This window comes from Monodon monoceros, unplaced genomic scaffold (genome assembly GCF_005190385.1).
Source record: "Monodon monoceros isolate NGI ecotype Baffin Bay Population unplaced genomic scaffold, NGI_Narwhal_1 Super_Scaffold_21, whole genome shotgun sequence".
Taxonomy (NCBI): domain Eukaryota; kingdom Metazoa; phylum Chordata; class Mammalia; order Artiodactyla; family Monodontidae; genus Monodon; species Monodon monoceros.
In genome coordinates this window covers 158,757,394-158,779,072 of record NW_021703778.1, presented here as the reverse complement: position 1 = coordinate 158,779,072, position 21,679 = coordinate 158,757,394, and the positions used below count along the sequence as shown (strand labels likewise).

General features: G+C 37.5%; 1 protein-coding gene across 3 annotated transcripts in view; it reads left to right on the top strand.

Annotated features, from left to right (window-relative positions):
- The window catches only part of GALC (galactosylceramidase), a 59,636-nt gene that overhangs the window by 2,977 nt on the left and 34,980 nt on the right, over window positions 1–21,679 (top strand). For 2 of the 3 annotated variants that reach the window (XM_029239515.1, XM_029239516.1), the window contains exons 2-5: window positions 14,395–14,463; window positions 16,360–16,473; window positions 18,464–18,603; window positions 20,497–20,535. In XM_029239515.1, coding sequence (XP_029095348.1) covers window positions 16,380–16,473; window positions 18,464–18,603; window positions 20,497–20,535 — 273 coding nt within the window. In that variant the 5' untranslated portion in view covers window positions 14,395–14,463; window positions 16,360–16,379. Of the gene's footprint in view, window positions 1–14,394; window positions 14,464–14,723; window positions 14,788–16,359; window positions 16,474–18,463; window positions 18,604–20,496; window positions 20,536–21,679 lie in introns of all 3 variants that reach the window. The other variant, XM_029239517.1, reaches the window with a different exon arrangement.

The window sequence follows — 21,679 nt, the reverse complement described above, 5'->3', positions numbered from 1 at the left end:
TTAGTTTTTTAAGGACCCTCCATACTATTCTCCACAGTGGCTGTATCAATTTACATTCCCACCAACAGTGTATGAGGGTTCCCTTTTCTCCACACTCTCTCCAGCATTTACTGTTTGTAGATTTTTTGATTATGGCCATTCTGACCGGTGTGAGGTGATATCTCACTGTAGTTTTGATTTGCATTTCTCTAATGATTAATGATGTTGAGCATTCTTTCATGTGTTTGTTGGCAATCTGTATATCTTCTTTGGAGAAATGTCTATTTAGGTCTTCTGCTTTTTTGGATTGGGTTGTTTGTTTTTTTGATATTGAGCTGCATGAGCTGTAAATTTTGGAGATGAATCCTTTGTCAGTTGCTTCATTTGCAAATATTTTCTCCCATTCTGAGGGTTGTCTTTTCATCTTGTTTGTGGTTTCCTTTGCTGTGCAAAAGCTTTGAAGTTTCATTAGGTCCCATTTGTTTATTTTTGCTTTTATTTCCATTTCTCTAGGAGATGGGTCAAAAAGGATCTTGCTGTGATTTATGTCATAGAATGTTCTGCCTGTGTTTTCCACTAAGAGTTTGATAGTGTCTGGCCTTGCATTTAGGTCTTTAATCCATTTTGAGTTTATTTTTGTGTATGGTGTTAGGGAATGTTCTAATTTCATTCTTTTACATGTAGCTGTTCAGTTTTCCCAGCACCACTTATTGAAGAGGCTGTCTTTTCTCCATTCTATATTTTTGCCTCTTTTATGAAAGATAAGGTGACCATATGTGCACGGGATTATCTCTGGGCTTTCTGTCCTGTTCCATTGATCTATATTTCTGTTTTAGTGCCAGTACCATACTGTCTTGATTACTGTAGCTTTGTAGTATAGTCTAAAGTCCAGGAGCCTGATTCCTACAGCTCCGTTTTTCTTTCTCAAGATTGCTTTGGCTATTCGGGGTCTTTTGTGTTTCCATACAAATTGTGAAATTTTTTGTTATAGTTCTGTGAAAAATATCAGTTGTAGTTTGATAGGGATTGCATTGAATCTGTAGATTGTTTTGGGTAGTATACTCATTTTCACAATGTTGATTCTTCCAATCCAAGAACATGGTATATCTCTCCATCTATTTGTATCATCTTTAATTTCTTTCATCAGTGTCTTATAATTTTCTGCATACAGGTCTTTTGTCTCCTTAGGCAGGTTTATTCCTAGGTATTTTATTCTTTCTGTTGCAGTGGTAAATGGGAGTGTTTTCTTAATTTCACTTTCAGATATTTCATCATTAGTGTATAAGAATGCAAGAGATTTCTGTGCATTACTTTTGTATTCTGCTACTTTACCTAATTCATTGATTAGCTCTAGCAGTTTTCTGGTAGCATCTTTAGTATTCTCTGTGTATAGTGTCATGTCATCTGCAAACAGTGACAGCTTTGCTACTTCTTTTCCCATTTGGATTCCTTTTATTTCTTTTTCTTCTCTGATTGCTGTGGCTACAACTTCCAAAACTATGTTGAATAATAGTGGTGAGAGAGGGCAGCCTTGTCTTGTTCCTGATCTTAGTGGAAATGGTTTCAGTTTTTCACCATTGAGGATGATGTTGGCTGTGGGTTTGTCATATATGGCGTTTATTATGTTGATGTAAGTTCCCTCTGTGCCTACTTTCTGGAGGTTTTTTATCATAAATCGGTGTTGAATTTTGTCGAAAGCTTTCTGTGCATCTATTGAGATGATCATATGGTTTTTTTCCTTCAATTTGTTAATATGGTGTATCACATCAATTGATTTTGCATATATTGGAGAATATACATTCTTGCATTCCTGGGATAAACCCCACTTGATCATGGTGTATGATCCTTTTAATGTGCTGTTGGATTCTGTTTGCTAGTATTTTGTTGAGGATTTTTGCATCTATGTTTATCAGTGATACTGGTCTGTAGTGGGTTTTTTTTTGTGACATCCTTTTCTGGTTTTTGTATCAGGGTGATGGTGGCCTCGTAGAATGAGTTTGGGAGTGTTCCTCTCTCTGCTTTTTTGGAAGAGTTTGAGAAGGATGGGTGTTAGCTCTTCTCTAAATGTTTGATAGAATTTGCCTGTGAAGCCATCTACTCCTGGGCTTTTGTTTATTAGAAGATTTTTTTTTTTTTTTTTGCGGTAGTGGGCCTCTCACTGTTGTGGCCCCTCCCGTTGCGGAGCACAGACTCCGGACGCGCAGGCCCAGCAGCCATGGCTCACGGGTCCAGCCGCTCCATGGCATGTGGGATCCTCCCAGACCGCAGCACGAACCCGTGTCCCCTGCATTGGCAGGCAGACTCTCAACCACTGCGCCACCAGGGAAGCCCATATTGGAAGATTTTTAATCACAGTTTCAATTTCAGTGCTTGTGATTGGTCTGTTCATATTTTCTGTTTCTTCCTGGTTCAGTCTCGGAAGGTTGTGCATTTCTAAGAGTTTGTCCATTTCTTCCAGGTTGTCCATTTTATTGGCATAGAGTTGCTTGTAGTAAATCTCTCATGATCCTTTGTATTTCTGCAGTATCAGTTGTTACTTCCCCTTTTTCATTTCTAATTCTATTGATTTGAGTTTTCTCCCTTTTTTTCTTGATGATTCTGGCTAATGCTTTATCAATTTTGTTTATCTTCTCAGAGAATCAGATTTTAGTTTTATTGATCTTTGCTATCGTTTCCTTCATTTCTTTTTCATTTATTTTTGATCTGATCTTTATGATTTCTTTCCTTCTGCTAACTTACGGTTTTTCTACTTCTTTAATTGCGTTAGGTGTAATGTTAGGTTGTTTATTTGAAATGTTTCTTGTTTCTTAAGGTAGGATTGTATTGCTATAAACTTCCCTCTTAGAACTGCTTTTGCTGCATCCCATAGGTTTTGGGTTGTTGTGTTTTCATTGTCATTTGTTTCTAGGTATTTTTTGATTTCCTCTTTGGTTTCTTCAGTGATCTCTTGGTTATTAAGTAGTGTATTGTTTAGCCTCCATGTGCTTGTATTTTTTACATACTTTTTCCTGTAACTGATATCTAATCTCATAACATTGTGGGCAGAAAAGATACTTGATACAACTTCAATTTTCTTAAATTTACCAAGGCTTGACTTGTGACCCAAGATATGATCTATCCTGGAGAATGTTCCATGAGCACTTGAGGAAAAAGTGTATTATGTTGTTTTTGGGTGGAATGTCCTATAAATATCAATTAAGTCCATGTTGTTTAATGTATCATTTAAAGCTTGTCTTCCCTTATTTATTTTCATTTTGGATGATCTGTCCACTGGTGAAAGTGGGGTGTTAAAGTCCCCTACTATGATTGTGTTACTGTCGATTTCCCCTTTTATGGCTGTTAGTATTTGCCTTATGTATTGAGGTGCTCCTATGTTGGGTGCATAAATATTTACAATTGTTGTATCTTCTTCATGCATTGATCCCTTGATCATTATGTAGTGTCCTTCTTTGTCTCTTGTAATACTCTTTGTTTTAAAGTCTATTTTGTCTGATAGGAGAATTGCTACTCCAGCTTTCTTTTGATTTCCATTTGCATGGAATATGTTTTTCCATCCCCTCACTTTCAATCTGTATGTGTCCCTAGGTCTGAAGTGGGTCTCTTGTAGACAGCATATATGCGGGTCTTGTTTTTGTATCCATTCAGCCAGTCTATGTCTTTTGGTTGGAGCGTTTAATCCATTTACATTTTAGGTAATTATTGATACGTATGTTCCTATTACCATTTTCTTAATTGTTTTGGGTTTGTTATTGTAGGTCCTTTCCTTCTGTTGTTTCCTGCCTAGAGAAGTTCCTTTAGCATTTGTTGTAAAGCTGGTATGGTGTTGCTGAATTCTGTTAGTTTTTACTTGTCTGTAAATGTTTTAATTTCTCTGTCAAATCTGAATGAGATCCTTGCTGGACAGAGTAATCTTGGTTGTAGGTTTTTCCCTTTCATCACTTTAAATAGTTCTGCCACTCCCTTCTGGCTTGCAGAGTTTCTGCTGAAAGATCAGCTGTTAACCTTATGGGATTCCCTTGTATGTTATTTGTTGTTTTTCCCTTGCTGCTTTTAATATTTTTTCTTTGTATTTAATTTTTGATAGTTTGATTAATATGTGTCTTGGCGTGTTCTCCTTAGATTTATCCTGTATGGGACTCTCTGTGCTTCCTGCATTTGATTAACTATTTCCTTACCTATATTAGGGAAGATTTCAACTATAATCTCTTCAAATATTTTCTCAGTCCCTTTCTTTTTCTCTTCTTCTTCTGCGACCCCTATAATTCGAATATTGGTGCGTTTAATGTTGTCCCAGAGGTCTCTGATACTGTCCTCAATTCTTTTCATTCTTTTTTCTTTATTCTGCTCTGTGATAGTTATTTCCTCTATTTTATCTTCCAGGTCACTTATCCGTTCTTCTGCCTCAGTTATTCTGCTATTGATCCCTTCTAGAGTATTTTTAATTTCATTTATTGTGTTGTTCATCATTGTTTGCTGTTTAGTTCTTCTCGGTCCTTGTTAAACATTTCTTATATTTTCTCCATTCTATTTCCAAGATTTTGGATCATCTTTACTATAATTATTCTGAATTCTTTTTCAGGTAGACTGCCTATTTTCTCTTCATTTGTTACGTCTGGTGGGTTTTTACCTTGCTCCTTCATCTGCTGTGTCTTTCTCTGTCTTCTAATTTTGCTTAACTTACTGTGTTTGGGGTCTCCTTTTTGCAGGCTGCAGGTTTGTAGTTCCCGTTGTTTTTGGTGTTTGCCTCCAGTGACTAAGGTTGGTTCAGTGGGTTGTGTAGGCTTTCTGGTGGAGGGAACTAGTGCCTGTGTTCTGGTGGATGAGGCTGGATCTTGTCTTTCTGGTGTGCAGGCCCATGTCTGATGGTGTGTTTTGGGGTGTCTGTGACTTATTATGATTTTAGGCAGCCTCTCTGCTAATGGGTGGGGTTGTGTTCCTGTCTTGCTAGTTGTTTGGCAAAGGATGTCCAGCACTGTAGCTTGCTGGCCATTGAGTGGAGCTGGGTCTTGGCGCTAAGATGGAGAGCTCTGGGAGATTTTTGCTGTTTGATAATACGTGGAGCTGGGAGTTCTCTGGTGGACCAATGTCTTGAACTTGACTCCGCTACGTCAGAAGCACAGCCCTGATGCCTGACTGGAGCACCAAGAGCCTGTCATCCACACGGCTCAGAATAAAAGGGAGAAAAGAAAGAAAAAGATAAAATAAATAAAGTAAGATTAAATTAAAAAGTTATTAAAATAAAAAACAAAAAATAATTATTAAAAAATTTTTAAAGTAATTTAAAAAAAAAGAAAGAAGAGAACAACCAAACCAGAAAGCAAATCCACCAATGATAGCAAGTGCTGAATAGTTTATTAAAAAGAGAAAAGAAAAAAAAAAAAAAAGGGCAGAACCCCAGGACAAATGGTAAAAGCAAAGCTATACAGACAAAATCACACACAGAATCATGCGCATACACACTGACAATAAGAGAAAAAGGGAAAAAAAATCATTACTCCCCAAATCCACCTCCTCAATTTGGGGTGATTCATTGCCTGTTCACGTATTCCACAGATGCAGGGTACATCAAGTTGATTGTGGAGATTTAATCCGCTGCTTCTGAGGCTGCTGGGAGAGATTTCCGTTTCTCTTCTTTGTTCGCACAGCTCCCGGGGTTCAGCTTTGGATTTGGCCCCGCCTCTGCAAGTAGGTCGCCGGAGGGCGTCTGTTCTTTGCTCAGAGCAGACGGGGTTAAAGAAGCGGCTGATTCGGGGGCTCTGGCTCACTCAGGCCGGGGAGAGGGAGGGGTACGGATCCGGGGCGAGTCTACGGCGGCAGAGGCCACTGTGATGTTGCACCAGCCGGAGGCGCGCCGTGCGTTCTCCCTGGGAAGCTGTCCCTGGGTCACGGGACCCTGGCAGCGGCGGGCTGCACAGGCTCCTGGGAGGGCAGGTGTGGATAGTGACCTGTGGTTGCAGACGGGCTTCTTGGTGGCTGCAGAAGCAGCCTTAGCCCATCTCTGGGGTCCGCGCTGTTAGCCGCGGCTTGCGCCCGCCTCTGGAGCTCCTTTAAGTAGAGCTCTTAATCCTCTCTCCTCGCGCACCAGGAAACAAAGAGGCAAACAAAGAAAAAGTCTCTTGCGTTTTCGGCAGTTACAGACCTTTTCCCGGACTCCCTCCTGGCTAGCTGTGGCCCACTAGCCCCCTTCAAGCTGTGTTCACGCGGCTCGCTCCCACTGGTGCAGGTCCCGTCCCTATTCTTTTGTCTCTGTTTTTTCTTTTTTCTTTTGCCCTACCCAGGTACATGGGGAGTTTCTTGCCTTTTGGGAGGTCTGAGGTCTTCTGCCAGCGTTCAGTAGGTGTTCTGTAGGAGCTGTTCCACATGTAGATGTATTTCTGATGTATTTGTGGGCGGGAAGGTGATCTCCACGTCTTACTCTTCTGCCATCTTGAAGCTCCTCTCTGTGCTATTTACTATGATTGCAAGATGCCCTCAGTGATAACCGTCAGAAAACCTTGAAAATAAAAAGTTTATTACTCACAGGTCCTGGAAAGCACATGGCACACCTGGGCCACACAGGGAGGTTGTAGGTAGAGAGGGGGGTGTGGGCCTGGGGTTCTGCTTTCATTAGGGTCAAGGGTGAGGCCTAGGGTTTTGTGGGCTCACTTTTTATTGGTGAGTTCAAAACTTAAGAGTAGAAATTTAAAGTGCAGGAAGAGAAAAAAAAAATGACCCTAATGATGGTCAGTTATCGAAATCAACCAAGATCTCAAACAAAGAATCCCCCCCACCCCCTCCCGCCAACCCCAGCCTGGCTCTTTATCTAGTTCTGTGGCTGGCAGTGTGTTTATTTGAGATAGCTATCTCTGAAATGGATAACTCTGGAGTGGATGCCTTGCAATCAAAGCTTAAGTCCTGCCCTTCCATTACAAAAAAGGAAAAACCAACTGTTGGGGATTACACTACAATCCACCCTTGATGCCTAGGCATCAGAGTCAGTGGTGAGGACGTTAACTGCCTGAGTAGCTGATTTACTAAAAGTCAGGGATAGGGCATGTTGTAACCTAGAAAGGATTTTAGTAGCACTCCTATAATAATTATATTGAACAAGCAGTAGTCCTGAAATCCAGCTGGTAGCCATTGACCCAAGCTTAAAGGGTCATACCTTGAAACGAGATCAGTGATGTTGGGGCCATAGGGATCCATTCAAAGATTAGATAATGTTATGATTAACATCTTGGGACATCTGGTGTAAGTAGGTTTGAATCTGTGCTGAGTTGGTGGATTGCTCCATATCGCACCCAACCACTGTCTTAGAATAGGTCAGTTCAATTAATGGATTGTGTCTCATTTGAGGAGGCAGCGATGCAGGTGTGTTTATAAAGTTAGGCCTCTACGGTGCAAATATTTGATTCAGGTTATTTCATAAGAGGCATTTCTACGGAAACAAAAGAAAAGCAATGGTTAGTGGTTGGAGCAGATTATAAACCTAGTCTGAGGCCTGAGGGTAGCCAATTGAGATTTCTAGATGTAGGACTTGAAGCATATTCAGATGGGGTGGGGACAGATCGTGGCAATCATAGATTTTCCTGGTTTGTAGTCTGAATATCTCTGGTGGTGGGGGGGTTCTTTCTGAGTGGTCCATGCAGCAAGAGGCACAAAGATTGTTCATACATGAACTGTTGTAGTGATTTCTCTGGAGTTTATATCTAGTTGTTCCACTTTAGCTTGCATGGCTTCAGGAAAAGGGCAATTTTAGTTCTCAATAATTCCAAGTCAGAAAGGTGGGAAAAAGTTGGAAACAATATCTGGAGAGTTGTAGCCAGATATTAGAGGAAGTGAGAAGAATTCAGTATTCAGTCCAGTTTACAGGTAGAAAACAAACCTCAAAGGCAATTAACAGGACTAAAATCTGATATCCACAGGGTGTCCTATAGTTTCCCCTTCCCCCCACCTTTTATCAGAGATAACCCAAATAAGGCTAATTTACTTGCAAAATAAGTCTGGCCTGATTATTTAATAATTAATTAATTTATTTATTAAGTGCAACAAGAATAGTGATAGACCATATAGGCTCTTTCAAGTATACTCTGCTGGACCTTCACACAAGGAATCACAGATTGGACTCTTAGAAGTCTCTCTCAAGGTAGGAAGCCAAGCTATGAGCTTACCATCAGACTTTCCCTGCAGTACTGATAGATTTGGGTGAATTCCTTTCTTCTCGAGGTCCACCGAATATCCTGAGGTTCCTACATCTGCCAGGAAGCGACCTTCCTTACTCACCTGGTAAGGCTTCTGTAAGCAAGTTGCCAGGCTGATTTTTCCAAGGAGCTTTATTGGCTCCATAAGTCAAGTTTAGTTCCTTAAATCTGTCTGGTCATATCTGAGTCTATGTTCATCTCTCTCAGATATGACATTCCAGTTAAAACCTTAGTAATATAATCAATGTTTCCAATTGTGTCCTGTTACAAGGAGGACAGATTCTTAGGAACTTATGCAAATAAATATATTGCTATGAAAATGAGAATACTCACTAAGAGTTTCTAAATTCTGAAGGGATCAGGTAGGGAGAAATTTGTTTTATCTTTGTTTATAAGGGTACACTTTACCAAATTGCTGTAAGTCATAGACAGCTTAGGAAAAAGGGTTTCCTTAAGTCTGGGGGAAAAAAAAACCATTCAAGAACTAATAATGTTTCAGATAAAAAGTCATAAAAATTATAATTATCCTCATCAGTTCATTCAGTTCCTTGTAATTAATTCTGATTGATCTTGATCTTTAGTTAGCAGTTTTATGAATCTTTTTTTTTTTTTGCGGTACGCGGGCCTCTCACTGCTGTGGCCTCTCCCGTTGCGGAGCATAGGCTCTGGATGCGCAGGCTCAGCGGCCATGGCTCACAGGCCCAGCCGCTCCGCCACATGTGGGATCTTCCCGGACCGGGGCACGAACCCGTGTCCCCTGCATTGGCAGGCGGACTCTCAACCACTGCACCACCAGGGAAGCCCTGAATCTTTTTTTACCTTAGAGTACTGTAAATTCTTACCCAGTTGAGCAATATGATCTGAAAATTATCAGAATCCTGTACTTTAAGTTAGAGTCCTTTTCGCAAGTCTTCTTGAAGATGAAGCACTTTTCAAAGAACACTTTTGCAAAAGCATCAGAGTAAATAATTGTCTGTAAATGACAAAACGACTTGAACACGACCATGTTAAAGATCTGATAAAGTTTATTATAATGCACATGACAAGGAAATTAGGTTATTTCTGTGACATACAACATTTTAAGTTAATAACTAGAATTACAAGTGATAACATTATACCAGGATATAGCAGGTATCTAGGAATTTCATGTAATTTCTGGAACACATATATTAGTAACATATATCAATACAAATATAACCTAAAGAAGGTTTAGCATTATGTCTTTGACAGTGCTTCCCATGCAATTTAACATACCAAAAAAACCTAATTAGTTTAACGTCTGTCTTTTTATAAGGAGAAAGACCACATCTTTTGAGATGTTCCAGGGCCCATCTGGAAAATCTCAAAGTTATTTTGAGGTCAGAAAGACTTCATTTAGAATTTGATTTTGGGAAGTTTGTCAAAATATCAAAAGCTGTTAAAACACTTGATTAAATAGGATTGTTGGTCACTGTGAAATAATACTTAGTTATCCATTTAACCAAAATCACAAGAACTTCACAGGCAAATACATAAAGTTACTTATTTTAATCCCAGTTTAACCCCCACCCCCACCCCAAACACACAACCTTAGCTCTTTTAATAGAGAAGAGTCACTTTTTTTTTTAAGTAATTAAAGATTCAGTAAAGATAATGTGAAGAATAGAATATTATTTTGATAAAACACAGAATCTTTGTTTCCTAGGCAGGTTACTTAAAAGGTAAAGAAAAACCTTTCACAGGCTTATCAAGAGCAGACCAATAGTCTAATAAAAATTTGTCTTCTTAGCAGATGAAAGATAATTAAGTTTTAGTTTTACATAAGTACGCTATTAAAGTTTATTTTAAAAAAATCCTTAAAATAAATTTATTTCATTTTTGGCTAGCTTGACTACACAGGTAAAATTCCCTCTCTTCTCTCTCTCTCTTTCCCCAGCTTCTATATCCATTCATTTTGTCTACTTTAGGACAAAATTACTTTCATTTCCCTAACAAAAATACATCTCCCTACCTCATACCTTTTCTTAGCCAAAATACATCCTACTTTCCTTGATAGAATTGTTTCCCTTATTATTTCCAGTATTTTAATTACATATATTAGTTAGAATGCTTGACTCTTATAAACCTTAATTTCTAGTGAAAACTAGGAAGTAAACAATTGTGAACTGTTATACCAGTATTCTGTAGGTTGGCAAATTTATGAATATATTTTATAATTTCTAGAAGCATATGCTTCTTTTTTGGTACAGTTTTTCATTGTAGCACAAGACATGTTTTCTAACAGATCTAAATATCTTTTGTTTCTCTGTGATAAGAAACCAAAAGTAGATAAACCTATGTTCAGTAATTAATGTTTTAGCATTTTATATTATTTGGAAATTATCTATATATTTAATTAATGTCCATCATTTAACTTAGCAAAACTCTAAGGTTTCAAGTTACCGACGAGATTTGGGTGACTATTTTTAAGTAGACGTACCAGAAAACATAATTATTTTTGAAAAGTGGATGCCTTGGTGATCAGAGATTAAGTTTTGCATTTGCATTACAAGAAGGAAAAGCCAGTGGATAACTTGGTCTGTAGTCTGATCACAGATCTGACCTTCTACTGTGGAAAAAAAAAATCTTTTCCCTAACCCAGCTGATTTTTACATTTTTATTTTCTAATGTTGCAACCTCACTCATAGCTGCTGGTGCATATTTCAAGGTAAACAGTAGACTAATGGGCTAGTGTATTTATTCTTTACTACTACCATTCTCCTTTCTATTTTTGTGGTTTAAACCTGGAATAGCCAGTATTTCTTAAAATGAGGACTCATAATGTCCTAATATCTTTACTTTGATATTAAATCCATTGTTTAACTTGCTGAAAATGGAAATGTTTTGTTATTTTATGTTTATTAACTCAGTTTAAAATTATTAAAATGAGAAGAATTGTTTCGTAACTCAGAATAGGAGACTGTTATCTATTCTAATAGTGTCCTTATGTGTAATGCATCACTCATCTTAGAAGTTCGGTAAATACGATTGGATGAAAATGGTTGCAAGACTATATTTGTACACCACTTTAAACTTCTTTCTGAAGTCCCTGGTACCTAGCACAGTTTGTGGCAATAAGTGTTTGGAATCTTCATATTTGATAGGGAAGGCAGTATGGTGTACGTGGACTGAAGAGCAGATTGCTAGGGATCTGTTCTGGGCCCTGCCACTCACTGTACAGCCTTGGGCAGGTTATTTAACTTCCCTGTATCTCAGGTTTTTTTCTGGGGACACAGTGATACCTACCTGGTAGGAACATTGTGAGGATAGATGTCAAAGCACAGGCTGGCATCTGTCACACGACTAATTTTGGTTAATATCATTCTGTTTCATAGATTAGTGGGGAGGAAGTTATTCCAAGGATTTTAAATGAAAAACGTGTTCCAGTTTGGGTATACAATGCCTGCCATTTGTTGAGAGCCTACTATGTTCCAGCTACTGTGCTAAGGCTTCCTGGGCTGCTTGTAAAGAGCTCCAGGCCTTATTCAGGGAGCGTGATTAGTAATTTGGTAATTTGCTATTGCTTAATGGTACCTTTCAACGTTTGGCTGTACTGCTCCTAGCTGACTATTGCCATTGACTAATGCTTTTGCATTGGGTGTGACTGTAGGCTTGCAATAGAGTAATGATGTGGTGTGGTTACTCAAAGTTGGCACTTTCTGTGTTAGGGATAGAAGAGCACAGAGAGCAAAATAACCCCCAAACAGTGAAACACACTGTTCTAACAATGTATATCGTTAGCATAATGCAGGGTAGGCAGCATTGTTTACCTTGGGTCAAGGATAGGTTAGTGTGCATATACAGCATTCATTCACTTTAATATTTGAGCCTCTGCTAGTCTGTAAGCTCTTTGAGAAAGTGACTCTATGTTTAAAAACAATTTGTGTATACAGTGCCTGTCAATTCTTGAGAGCTTACTATGTGCCAGCTACTGTGCTAAGTCCTTTACATATACTTTATTTTAGTCTTAGGACAGCTGAATGAAGAAGATAACCCACTTTATGATAAATTGCCCTTGGTCACATTGCTTGTAAATGATGTAATCAGGATACCAGCTTCATGGATGCAAAGCCTATATTATGTTGCCTGTGCAGTGCAACAAATGATAACATAAAAGATATTAAATAAATGGTTATTGAATAATAGACTAAATGAGGATATGAACTTGAGTAAGACACAGTCCTTGTCCTCAGGGAACTTAGAGGTGAAACAGAAAAGTAAAGCAGTGATGAGAGTGCAGGGATAGAAGAGTTATGGTAGCCATGTGGACCTTGTGCCGAGGGAGTCCACAGTCCAATCTGCATCAGTGGTGTCCGACCCTTTTGGCACCAGGGACCGGTTTCATGGAAGACAATTTTCCCATGGACCAGGGGAGGGGGATGGTTTTGGGATGATTCAAGCGCGATACATTTATTGTGCATTTTATTTCTATTATTATTACATTGTAATATATAATGAAATAATTATACAACTCACCATAATGCTGACAGGAGGTGGAGCTCAGGCGGTAATGAGAGCGATGGGGAGTGGCTGTAAATATAGATGAAGCTTCGCTGGCTCACCCTCCACTCACCTCCTGCCGTGCGGCCCCGTTCCTAGTAGGCCACCGACTGTACCGGTCTGTGGCCCGGGAGTTGGGGACCCCTGACTTATGTCAAACTTATGGGGAGGAGCAGAAGGTATTCTTCCTTGAAGAGGTGGAGTTTGACCTGAAAGCTAAAGGATGAATTGGATTTGGCCAAATGAGGGTGTAGAATGCATTCCAGACAGAAGAAAGAGAAAAATTAGTTTGTTAGACCTAGATAGATGGTGTGAGAGTGATAAGGGGTAAAGTGTCAGAGTTAGAATCCAAATAATTAAGGGATTTGGATATAAAACTGAACAATCTGAACTTTATCCTGAAAGCTCTTGGGGGAGGGAAGTCTTGGCATGTTTAAACAGAGTAGTTTCATGGTTAGGTTTTTGTTTTGGGAAGATTAATCTGACAAGTAGTATTGAGGATAAAATATGGGGAGGCAGATGGGAGACCCTGAAACCATTTAGGCTGTTCTAATAATTGAGGAGAGCCTAGGAAGGTAGTGGGGTTGAAGATGAGGGGATGAAGAGAGATATTAAGGAGGTCTTGGTGACTGAAGATAGATGGAAAGTTTGATGAAAGGGTGACCCTAAATTTATGGCTCAGACAGGTGTTGTTCTTTACTAAGATGGCAAATACATGAGAAGGAAACAGATTTAGGAAAAAGTGCTATGTTTGGTTGGGGATGTGTTGAGCTTGAAGTGGCTAGAGAGTAGCTCCATGGGCCTGTGTGTCAGTGGCAGGGGCTGAGACACCAGCAGAATGTCAGTGGTAGCATATATGAGAGTAAAATAGAACATCAAGCCCCATGGAAGTCAAGTCTTGCCCTTGGCATACACCTGGCAAGGTGTTGGTTGTTTCATGTTAAAACCTATCTCTTTATCCCCCTTGCTACTGTTGCCCCCCAAAGTATACATACTTGGTGGGTTATTGATTTTGTGATTTCTTTGTTCAAGCAGTCATCAGCCATGGTTTAGGTATGATCAAGTGTTATTTCCTGCATCTTCCACCTCTCTCTTTCTATTCTGATGGAAAGTCTTGTGTGAGGTTTCCTTAGTACAGCCTGGCCTGGGGAATCACTGTGTGGTCGTTCTTAATAGCAAGAGGTAGCACCTATAAATCTCTAATAAGAATGAGGAGAGTGGAGGTTCCTTTAAGCAGTGCTGCTTGTAATATTTTCTTGCAAGATATTGAGGGGAAAAATTACCTGAGATTCATCTTTCCCATTCTGGCCCCCAGATACTGTAGTTGACAAACAGCCTTAAGACAGAGAAACTGTTTCATTTCTTCTAAAAACCATTCTGTGAGTCAAGGTCCTCAAGATAAATTTGTAGTAATGAGATTCATCAATAGACTTAGCAAGCTTACCTCCCAGCCAACCCTCATCTCAGTAGAAGAGAAACCTGGTTGTTGCTTGGAACCTATGTTTTAGCTATGGGACAGACAACAGCCATATTTGCCCAATGATGGGCAAAACCAAGACAGGCAAACAGATAACCTGGGAAACGGCTTTCCACAGCTCAACGCTGCCCAAGAGCTGGCTAAATACGGGCATGCTAGATGGCATACATAAGCACTCTGAAAAGGTGTTCATTATTGGATTTGTTTTATTCATACTTTTGAAAACTTTTTATTTTTTAGGCAACCTCCCGACTTCTAGTAAATTACCCAGAGCCCTATCGTTCTCAAATACTGGATTATCTCTTTAAGGTAATGAAAAAATAATTATTTAATGGTATCTGTGATATCTTAGAAACTGTGGTGAATTTCACCAATAGTCTTTAGTGCCTTCACAATTCTAGTTTTTAAAAAACTAGGCAAATTACTTTTGGAATAAGTTGCTGTTTATTTGAAGTTTTGCTTTGGTTTTCTCATCTGCAAAACGAAAGGCAGTGATTAGTAATTGTCTTAAAGTGTTTTGTCCTTCATACAATGAATCACAGTGTTAATATTGTTACTTCTTTCCCCAGCCGAACTTCGGTGCCTCTTTGCATATTCTAAAAGTTGAAATAGGTGGTGATGGGCAGACAACAGGTAGGAGTATTTGTGGAATGGCATCGTTTTCCCCCAATATTTAAACCTATACTTAAACTTATGGACTGTGGTTTCAGAATATAAAGAATGCCAACATTTTTGATGTTGATTACTGCTTAGATTGTTCTTTATTGTTCCTTCTTCATTCTAATTATTTTTAAAATATTATATCAAAATATGCATTTTTTCCATACAAAGCAGCTTGTGGACTTTAGATTGCTTATTTAGTTGAAGTACTAAGTAGTAAACAAATCCACAGTTTTTTATAAACTAATATTTACTAGACAGAGCATAGGGAGAGTTTGGAATTTTACTGAGAAGTTAAAAAAAGAAAGATTTTAATATATAAAATATGTAAGATGTTATTAGCTTTAAATAAAAACATGTGGCAAAAATATAAGTAATTTCAGAGATATTTCAGAGATATAGCTTTTTTGTCTTTTAAAAATAAAATCATTTTCAACCACTAAATTTTCAATCTTCATTGTCATAATTTTGGCTTTGTGTAGTACATGTAGTCAATTAAAAAATTTATAGGTCTCTGGTTTTCAGGAAGAAGAAAATTCTCTCAATGATTGTATATAACTTATTTTTTATCAGTTAGATTCCATTATAGTGAACCTTAGAGTATTGTCTATATACCCATGTACCTGTTAGTGACTTGGAAGTGGCTTTTGTTAAATAGATATATCTGCGTAGTGGAATTGGTATTTAATTCATGCTGAAAAGAAACAATGCAAATGAAAAACAAAAGAAAATCCCATAACAAAACTATCCCCAACCTATTATAAAAGACATGCATTTTATTGTCAAACCCTATTTTGCAGAAGTGATAATGACTGGCCACCTTCATTTGCTGAAGCTAAATTAGAGGTAGAGATACAGAAGCAGGTAGTTCTTGTGAATTCTGATGTTCACCTTTAGGAAGAAAAGGGCTAGGGCCCCTCTCCTTCTGAGGCCCTTCTTAACAAGGGCAGATGTTTGTGAAATGTGGCAACACGTGAGGACTGGTGTCACTTACCTACCTTGACACCCTGTAGAGGTTAGTATAGAATTTTCTTACAGTGGGAAAGTGTACTCGTTCCTCTTTTCTCAAAATTCTGTTGTCTTGATTTAACAAGGCATGTTACAGGCTCAAGGCCTGGGGTATGGAAATTGGGGCTTTGGAGCCCAGGATTCACATCTAGGATTGAGAAGCTGGAAGCTGAGGTGATCTGAACTTAAAGTTGGACATAGGGATTTGAAAACCCCAGAGAGACCAAATCCCAGCAGAATATAGTCCTAGGAATTTTCAATTATATGAGTTGATAACACTTTTCTTAACACTGCTTACAATAGAAAGTTGTGGTTTTATAATTTAAGATCTTTATGATGCTTATGGTAATGAAAAAATGAAATAATATGCTTTGATCATCCATCCTTAAGTTATATAAGATTATTCTTATGTGCCCTACGTCAGGATTGGTTCTGGAATACTACTTCTCTGAAATGTGTGTATGTGTGTAGGGGAGAGTGGCCTACAAAGCACCATTAACAGATAGTTTCCTTTCTGTTTTGCTCTCTCCCATTCAGATGGCACCGAGCCCTCCCACATGCACTATGCATTAGATGAGAATTATTTCCGAGGATATGAGTGGTGGTTAATGAAGGAAGCTAAGAAGCGGAACCCTAATATCACACTCATGGGTAAGAAGTGAAGTTTGATGTACTTTTGTAGTCTGTTTTCCTTTAATTTTTAAATTCTGAATCATGTGTGTGGAGTATCTATTAATACTGTAGTATTAATAATGTTGTTAATACTACCCGTATGCTACCAGCAGCAAAGCATGTGCCAGGCATGATTCCTTCTTTGCGCATATATATTGTGTCTGATATTTATCATACCTCTGGAGTAAGACATTACTCTTCTCAGTTTACAGGCAGTGGAGGCTTAGAGAGCTTATAGCACTGACTTAAGGTCCGAAAATTAGTAAATGTCAAAATCAGGTTTAGAACCTTATTCTGTTGTTTTCGATTTTTTGTTTTTTTTCTTTTTTTTGTGGTGCTATACTAATTTCCTCAACAAAATTTCTCATCAAAATTTGTAAAAGGGCAATACTATTTATAAAATTGTATACTGTATGCAGCATTGTGTGCTACATGCAGTAGTAGACCCCATTTCTAGATGAGGTACGTACAGAAGTTTTTTTTGGTTTGTATGTGTGTTTGTTTTGAACCTCAAGGATGTGGTGGTCACTGTTCTAGGCACTGGGGATGCCTAGAACGATCCAGCCCCCAATTCCTGTCCTCGTGGAGCTTAGATTCTAGTGGCAGGATGGTTTCTTAAATGGGATTGTACTCCTTGCACTGTTCTCCTGTAGCAGTGCACAGACCTATAAAAGATTTCAAACATACACAGTGGTGACATACTTTTATCATTTGAAATGAATTTGATTTTTTTTAAACAGGCTTATACATTCAGGCTAAATTACATGAGTTGAGATCCATTTTATAGGACTTAAGTTCAAGTTATTTTAAAAATCATTTTCAACCATCCAATTAAAGGACAAGCATAAGTTTTTCTAAGTTAAAAAAAAATGAGGAGGTCAGTGTGTTCTTTCTAAATGGACTTTTGTAAGAGATTCCAGAAATGGTTTGAGCAGTAAAAAGCATCATTGACTTCAGCACATACTTGCCCATTGTGCTGTTTTCAAGGTCAGTTCTAATTTAAATGCAGAAAATCTGGCATGCTGAACCATGTCCTAACAAAGACTTCACATGGTGGGCCTTCAGAATGTATTTGGCATTTCATTGTTTTAAAACATTCCATTATTTTAATGTCACATTTATTATTTGGATACACTTAGGCATTCTTCTAGAGTTTAGAAAAATAAGCATTTTGTCACTTTGATTTTAATTTTTTTCAGTGGTGAACTAGATTGGTAATATATATTAACAATTAAGGAACTTAATGTTGACCTTATTTTAATATTAATATATTAGTAAGAGAATTGGGATTTAGAATCTTAATTAATGCTTCTCTACTCTTCTCATTTTTTTTTTTTTTGGTTAATAATAACGGGTATTAGAAGAATGTGGATTATTTGTTCTATATCCTGTAACAAAGGTATATTTCCCTATTGAGTCAATGGCATTTGTATTGACATAGGACAAACTAGTTTTGTTAAATTTGATTACCTGACTAATTAGTCTTTAAATAGCTTCAGGTTGAAAGAAGATGTACTAGTGAATAAGGAATTTGTATTGTACTTACCTCACAGAAATAGTTATGCATAAGCCTTTCAAAACTCTTTGATTTGACCTTAGAGAATAAAAATTGAACATTGTATATCGTTTTAGCAGGAGGTGTGGAAGTTAAATTAAATTGTAGGTTACATTTCTTTATATTGGTAAGTATCATTGAGAGAGGTGTTTGTTTTTGTTTATTTTTATTTGTTTTTCTTGAAAGAGCATTTGGAATTATGGAACCTGACTCTCGGGGTCAATAAGGAATTACTGTGTTCATAAACTGGAAGGGATTTTGAGAATTTGTGCATGATGTGTAATCTTTCCTTTAGTCAGATCTTTATTGGCTCTTTGCTTAGCCTGTGTTTGTTCTTTTTGATTTATTTTGCTTTGTTTTTAATAGTGCCAGCACTCTTATACCTACTCCAACTTTGCCTCTTCCTCTCTGCAGGGCTGCCATGGTCGTTCCCTGGATGGCTGGGGAAAGGTTTCAACTGGCCTTATGTAAATCTTCAGCTGACTGCCTACTATGTCGTGAGTTGGATTGTGGGCGCCAAGCATTATCATGATCTGGACATTGATTATATCGGAGTTAGTAATATATTTTTTAGAACATGATTAACCTTTGGACATTTATTTATAATTTTTAAAGTAATTTGTGGCACTTCGTTGACTACTTTGTGTCATGAGACTAATTTGTTCTATTGGTGTCTATTAACAAATTAACTACATGTCACCATTTATTCTTTCTCTCTGCCCATCCAAATTCTTCCCACTTTAGAAAACTGTACTTAGTATATGCCTCCCGGAACTATTTCTTTGTTTTTGTTATTGGTACTACCCCAGGTCAAATTCTCCTTCTTCCAAGCTTTCCCTAGTTTCTCTAGTTCTTACAACAATATTGTGTTTACTATATAGTTTAATGAATGATTAATCTCATTTTGCTCCATGAGTCTTCCGTGGTCCTAAACCAGAGGGTGGCCGACTTCTTCTTAAAGGGCCAGAGAGTAAATATTTTAGGCTTTGTGGATCAAAAGGCAATATTAAGGATATTATGTAGGTAATTATATAATCATTTAAAATGTAACCACTTAAAACTGTTAAAATCCATTTTTAGCTTTCAGGCTGTAAAAAGTACAAATGGTGGGCCAGATTTGGCAAGCTGGCAGAAATCTGCCTACCCTTTTCCTAAACCGTTATTTAACACCTTTTAATGATTTAAAAATGTAAAACATGATATCTTGTGTTTCTAGCTGGTCTGTTGGCAGGCTGGAGGGATACGTCACCCTGCACTGTACCCCATAGAGCCTCACACACACTCATAGTGGGTCTCTATACACTTTTGCTTGTTAATATGCTGTCTGTCAAAACTGATTTTAAAAGTTTTCATGCAATTAGCAAGCAGTTATTGAGCTTCTACTGTGTCGAGGCATTGTGACTATTATGTTTTAGGGATACCAAGATTAATAAGCTCTTGAGGAGTTCAGTGAGAGAGGCAGACACGGGAACAGATAAACTACAGTATCACAGGACATGATATAGGACATGAGGATGAGCCAAGGGCTCTAGGAAGCCAGAATCAAGAATATACTTGTTTTTGTTATCCTTCCCCAGATTACAACAAAATTGTTTGAGAACTTTCTTAAATGTCAGGGTATGTTTAACCCATGGTGAAACTAAATGTAGGTTTGGGTCAAACAGCATTCTATTATGGTAAAGTCACACTTAGAAATTGTTTCTGGTAAATAATGGGTTATTCACATCTCTTTTAGACTCTTGATAATCACAAGCTATGGTGAGGAAGCTTCTTTGATAAGAACACTTTCCAGTATCACTGGAGGCTGAAAAGAGTACCTGGAGGCTAGGCCCATCTCTCAGCTACAAACTGAAAGTTGTGGAAGTTCTCTTTTAACTCTAAAACCTCCTGCTACATGATTCTAAGCCTGAGAGATTTGTGCATGTTCCATTTATCTGTCTTCATTAAGAGTTTGCTTTTGTTATGTGGCACATCGTTGTGATTCTCTGTGTGCACTAAAAAAATTACTCCTGTACATTGTCCTTATTAATACTTGGCTTTGGGGTGTGTGTGTAGGGATCTTATAAGAATTATTACAACAATCCCGTGTCTGTTAGGTCTCCAGTGCCTGCTATAGTCCTCGGCATACATTGCCTTGTCAATCTTTGTTGAATGATTGAATGGATATTCCATTTTTAGAAATCTCTGGAATTAGGTGACTTTTTGAAAAATACCCACCAAATATTTTAAGGTTTTTAAAAATAACATTTTAATTAAAAATTATGTTGTCTTATAAATATCTATAAATTTAATAACAGGACATTCCCTTAAGTAAGAAAAATGGATTTTCAGATGATAAGAAAGATGATGAGAGATAATATTAATGGAGAAAGGTTAATATTAATGATAATATTTGCTTTCTGACACAAAAACTTTCAGTCCTGACATTTTGACTTTCTGTTTTGCAGATTTGGAATGAGAGGGCATTTGACATCAATTATATCAAGGTCTGTACAACTTTAAAGTCTTTTTATCTTTAAGTTATTAGTGAAAAATTCTTTTATGGTTTCACGGAAATTAGTAGTAGGAACACCATATTTTTTATAGCACAGTTATTTATTTTGCTAGTTATAACATAAAATTCAAGCAAAATGTTAATAATATTTATATTCCTGATTAAGGCATATGTAATTCCCTCTATGCCCCAAATTGCCTTTGTCTGTAGAGTTGTGTTGAGTTTTCCTACTTAAATATTCATTATTTGTGGAATTATGATAATCGTTATAAAAACAATTGTATCATTTTAGATTTTTAGGACTTCAAGAAATGTAGATTTTTCTTTCACCATCATATATCAAAATTTATAGTATATAATCTCATTCTTGTTTTCTGTGGAATGCCTATTATATTGGAGTGTGTTAGATGTTTCTATTTGTGATTAGCAAATAGGTAGCAACTAACATTTGCAAAGTGTGTTACTTTTTGAGCCACTTTCCCTAAATATTTATTTTTATTTAATGCTTACTACCTCCTTTATGAGGTAACTACTATTATTTCTATTTTTCAGAAAAGGAAAATCTGAGAATAATAATCCCTTCTGTCATTGGAAAACAAATGGCAGTTTAACTTTTCAGGTGGAGATATTCTTTAGTTTACTTTATCGTTATATTTGTCTTGTTTTATGTGTCTTTTCTCCAAGAAATATAATTTTGTGGTTATATTTTCTTTCAGTTTAAAAATTTTTTTTCTTTAAATTGAGTGTCTTATGTTTTTAAGCAGGTAATATCCACTAAATTTCTTTCGTTTATTTATTCATTCAGTCTGCCAGGAAGCATTTATTCAACACCTAGTTTGTCAGGCATTGTGTACATGCTTGGAATACAAGGATAAAAAGTACTGTTTCTGCCCCAAAAGAGTTAACATCTGGGGACTGTAGAGTCCCATATGAACAACTAAGATATCAGCTATAATTTCTTTGGCACAATAATGCACAGGGTTGTCAGAAGGTACAGAGAGGGGGTGACACCTCTGCATGAGTGGATTTGGGAAGTCTGTTGGAAGACTAGTTGGAATCTTCAAGGTGGGATGGATAGGAACTCCCCAAGTTGCTAAGGCAGGGCCATGCCTTTGAGAAGTGAAGACTGGGAGGTA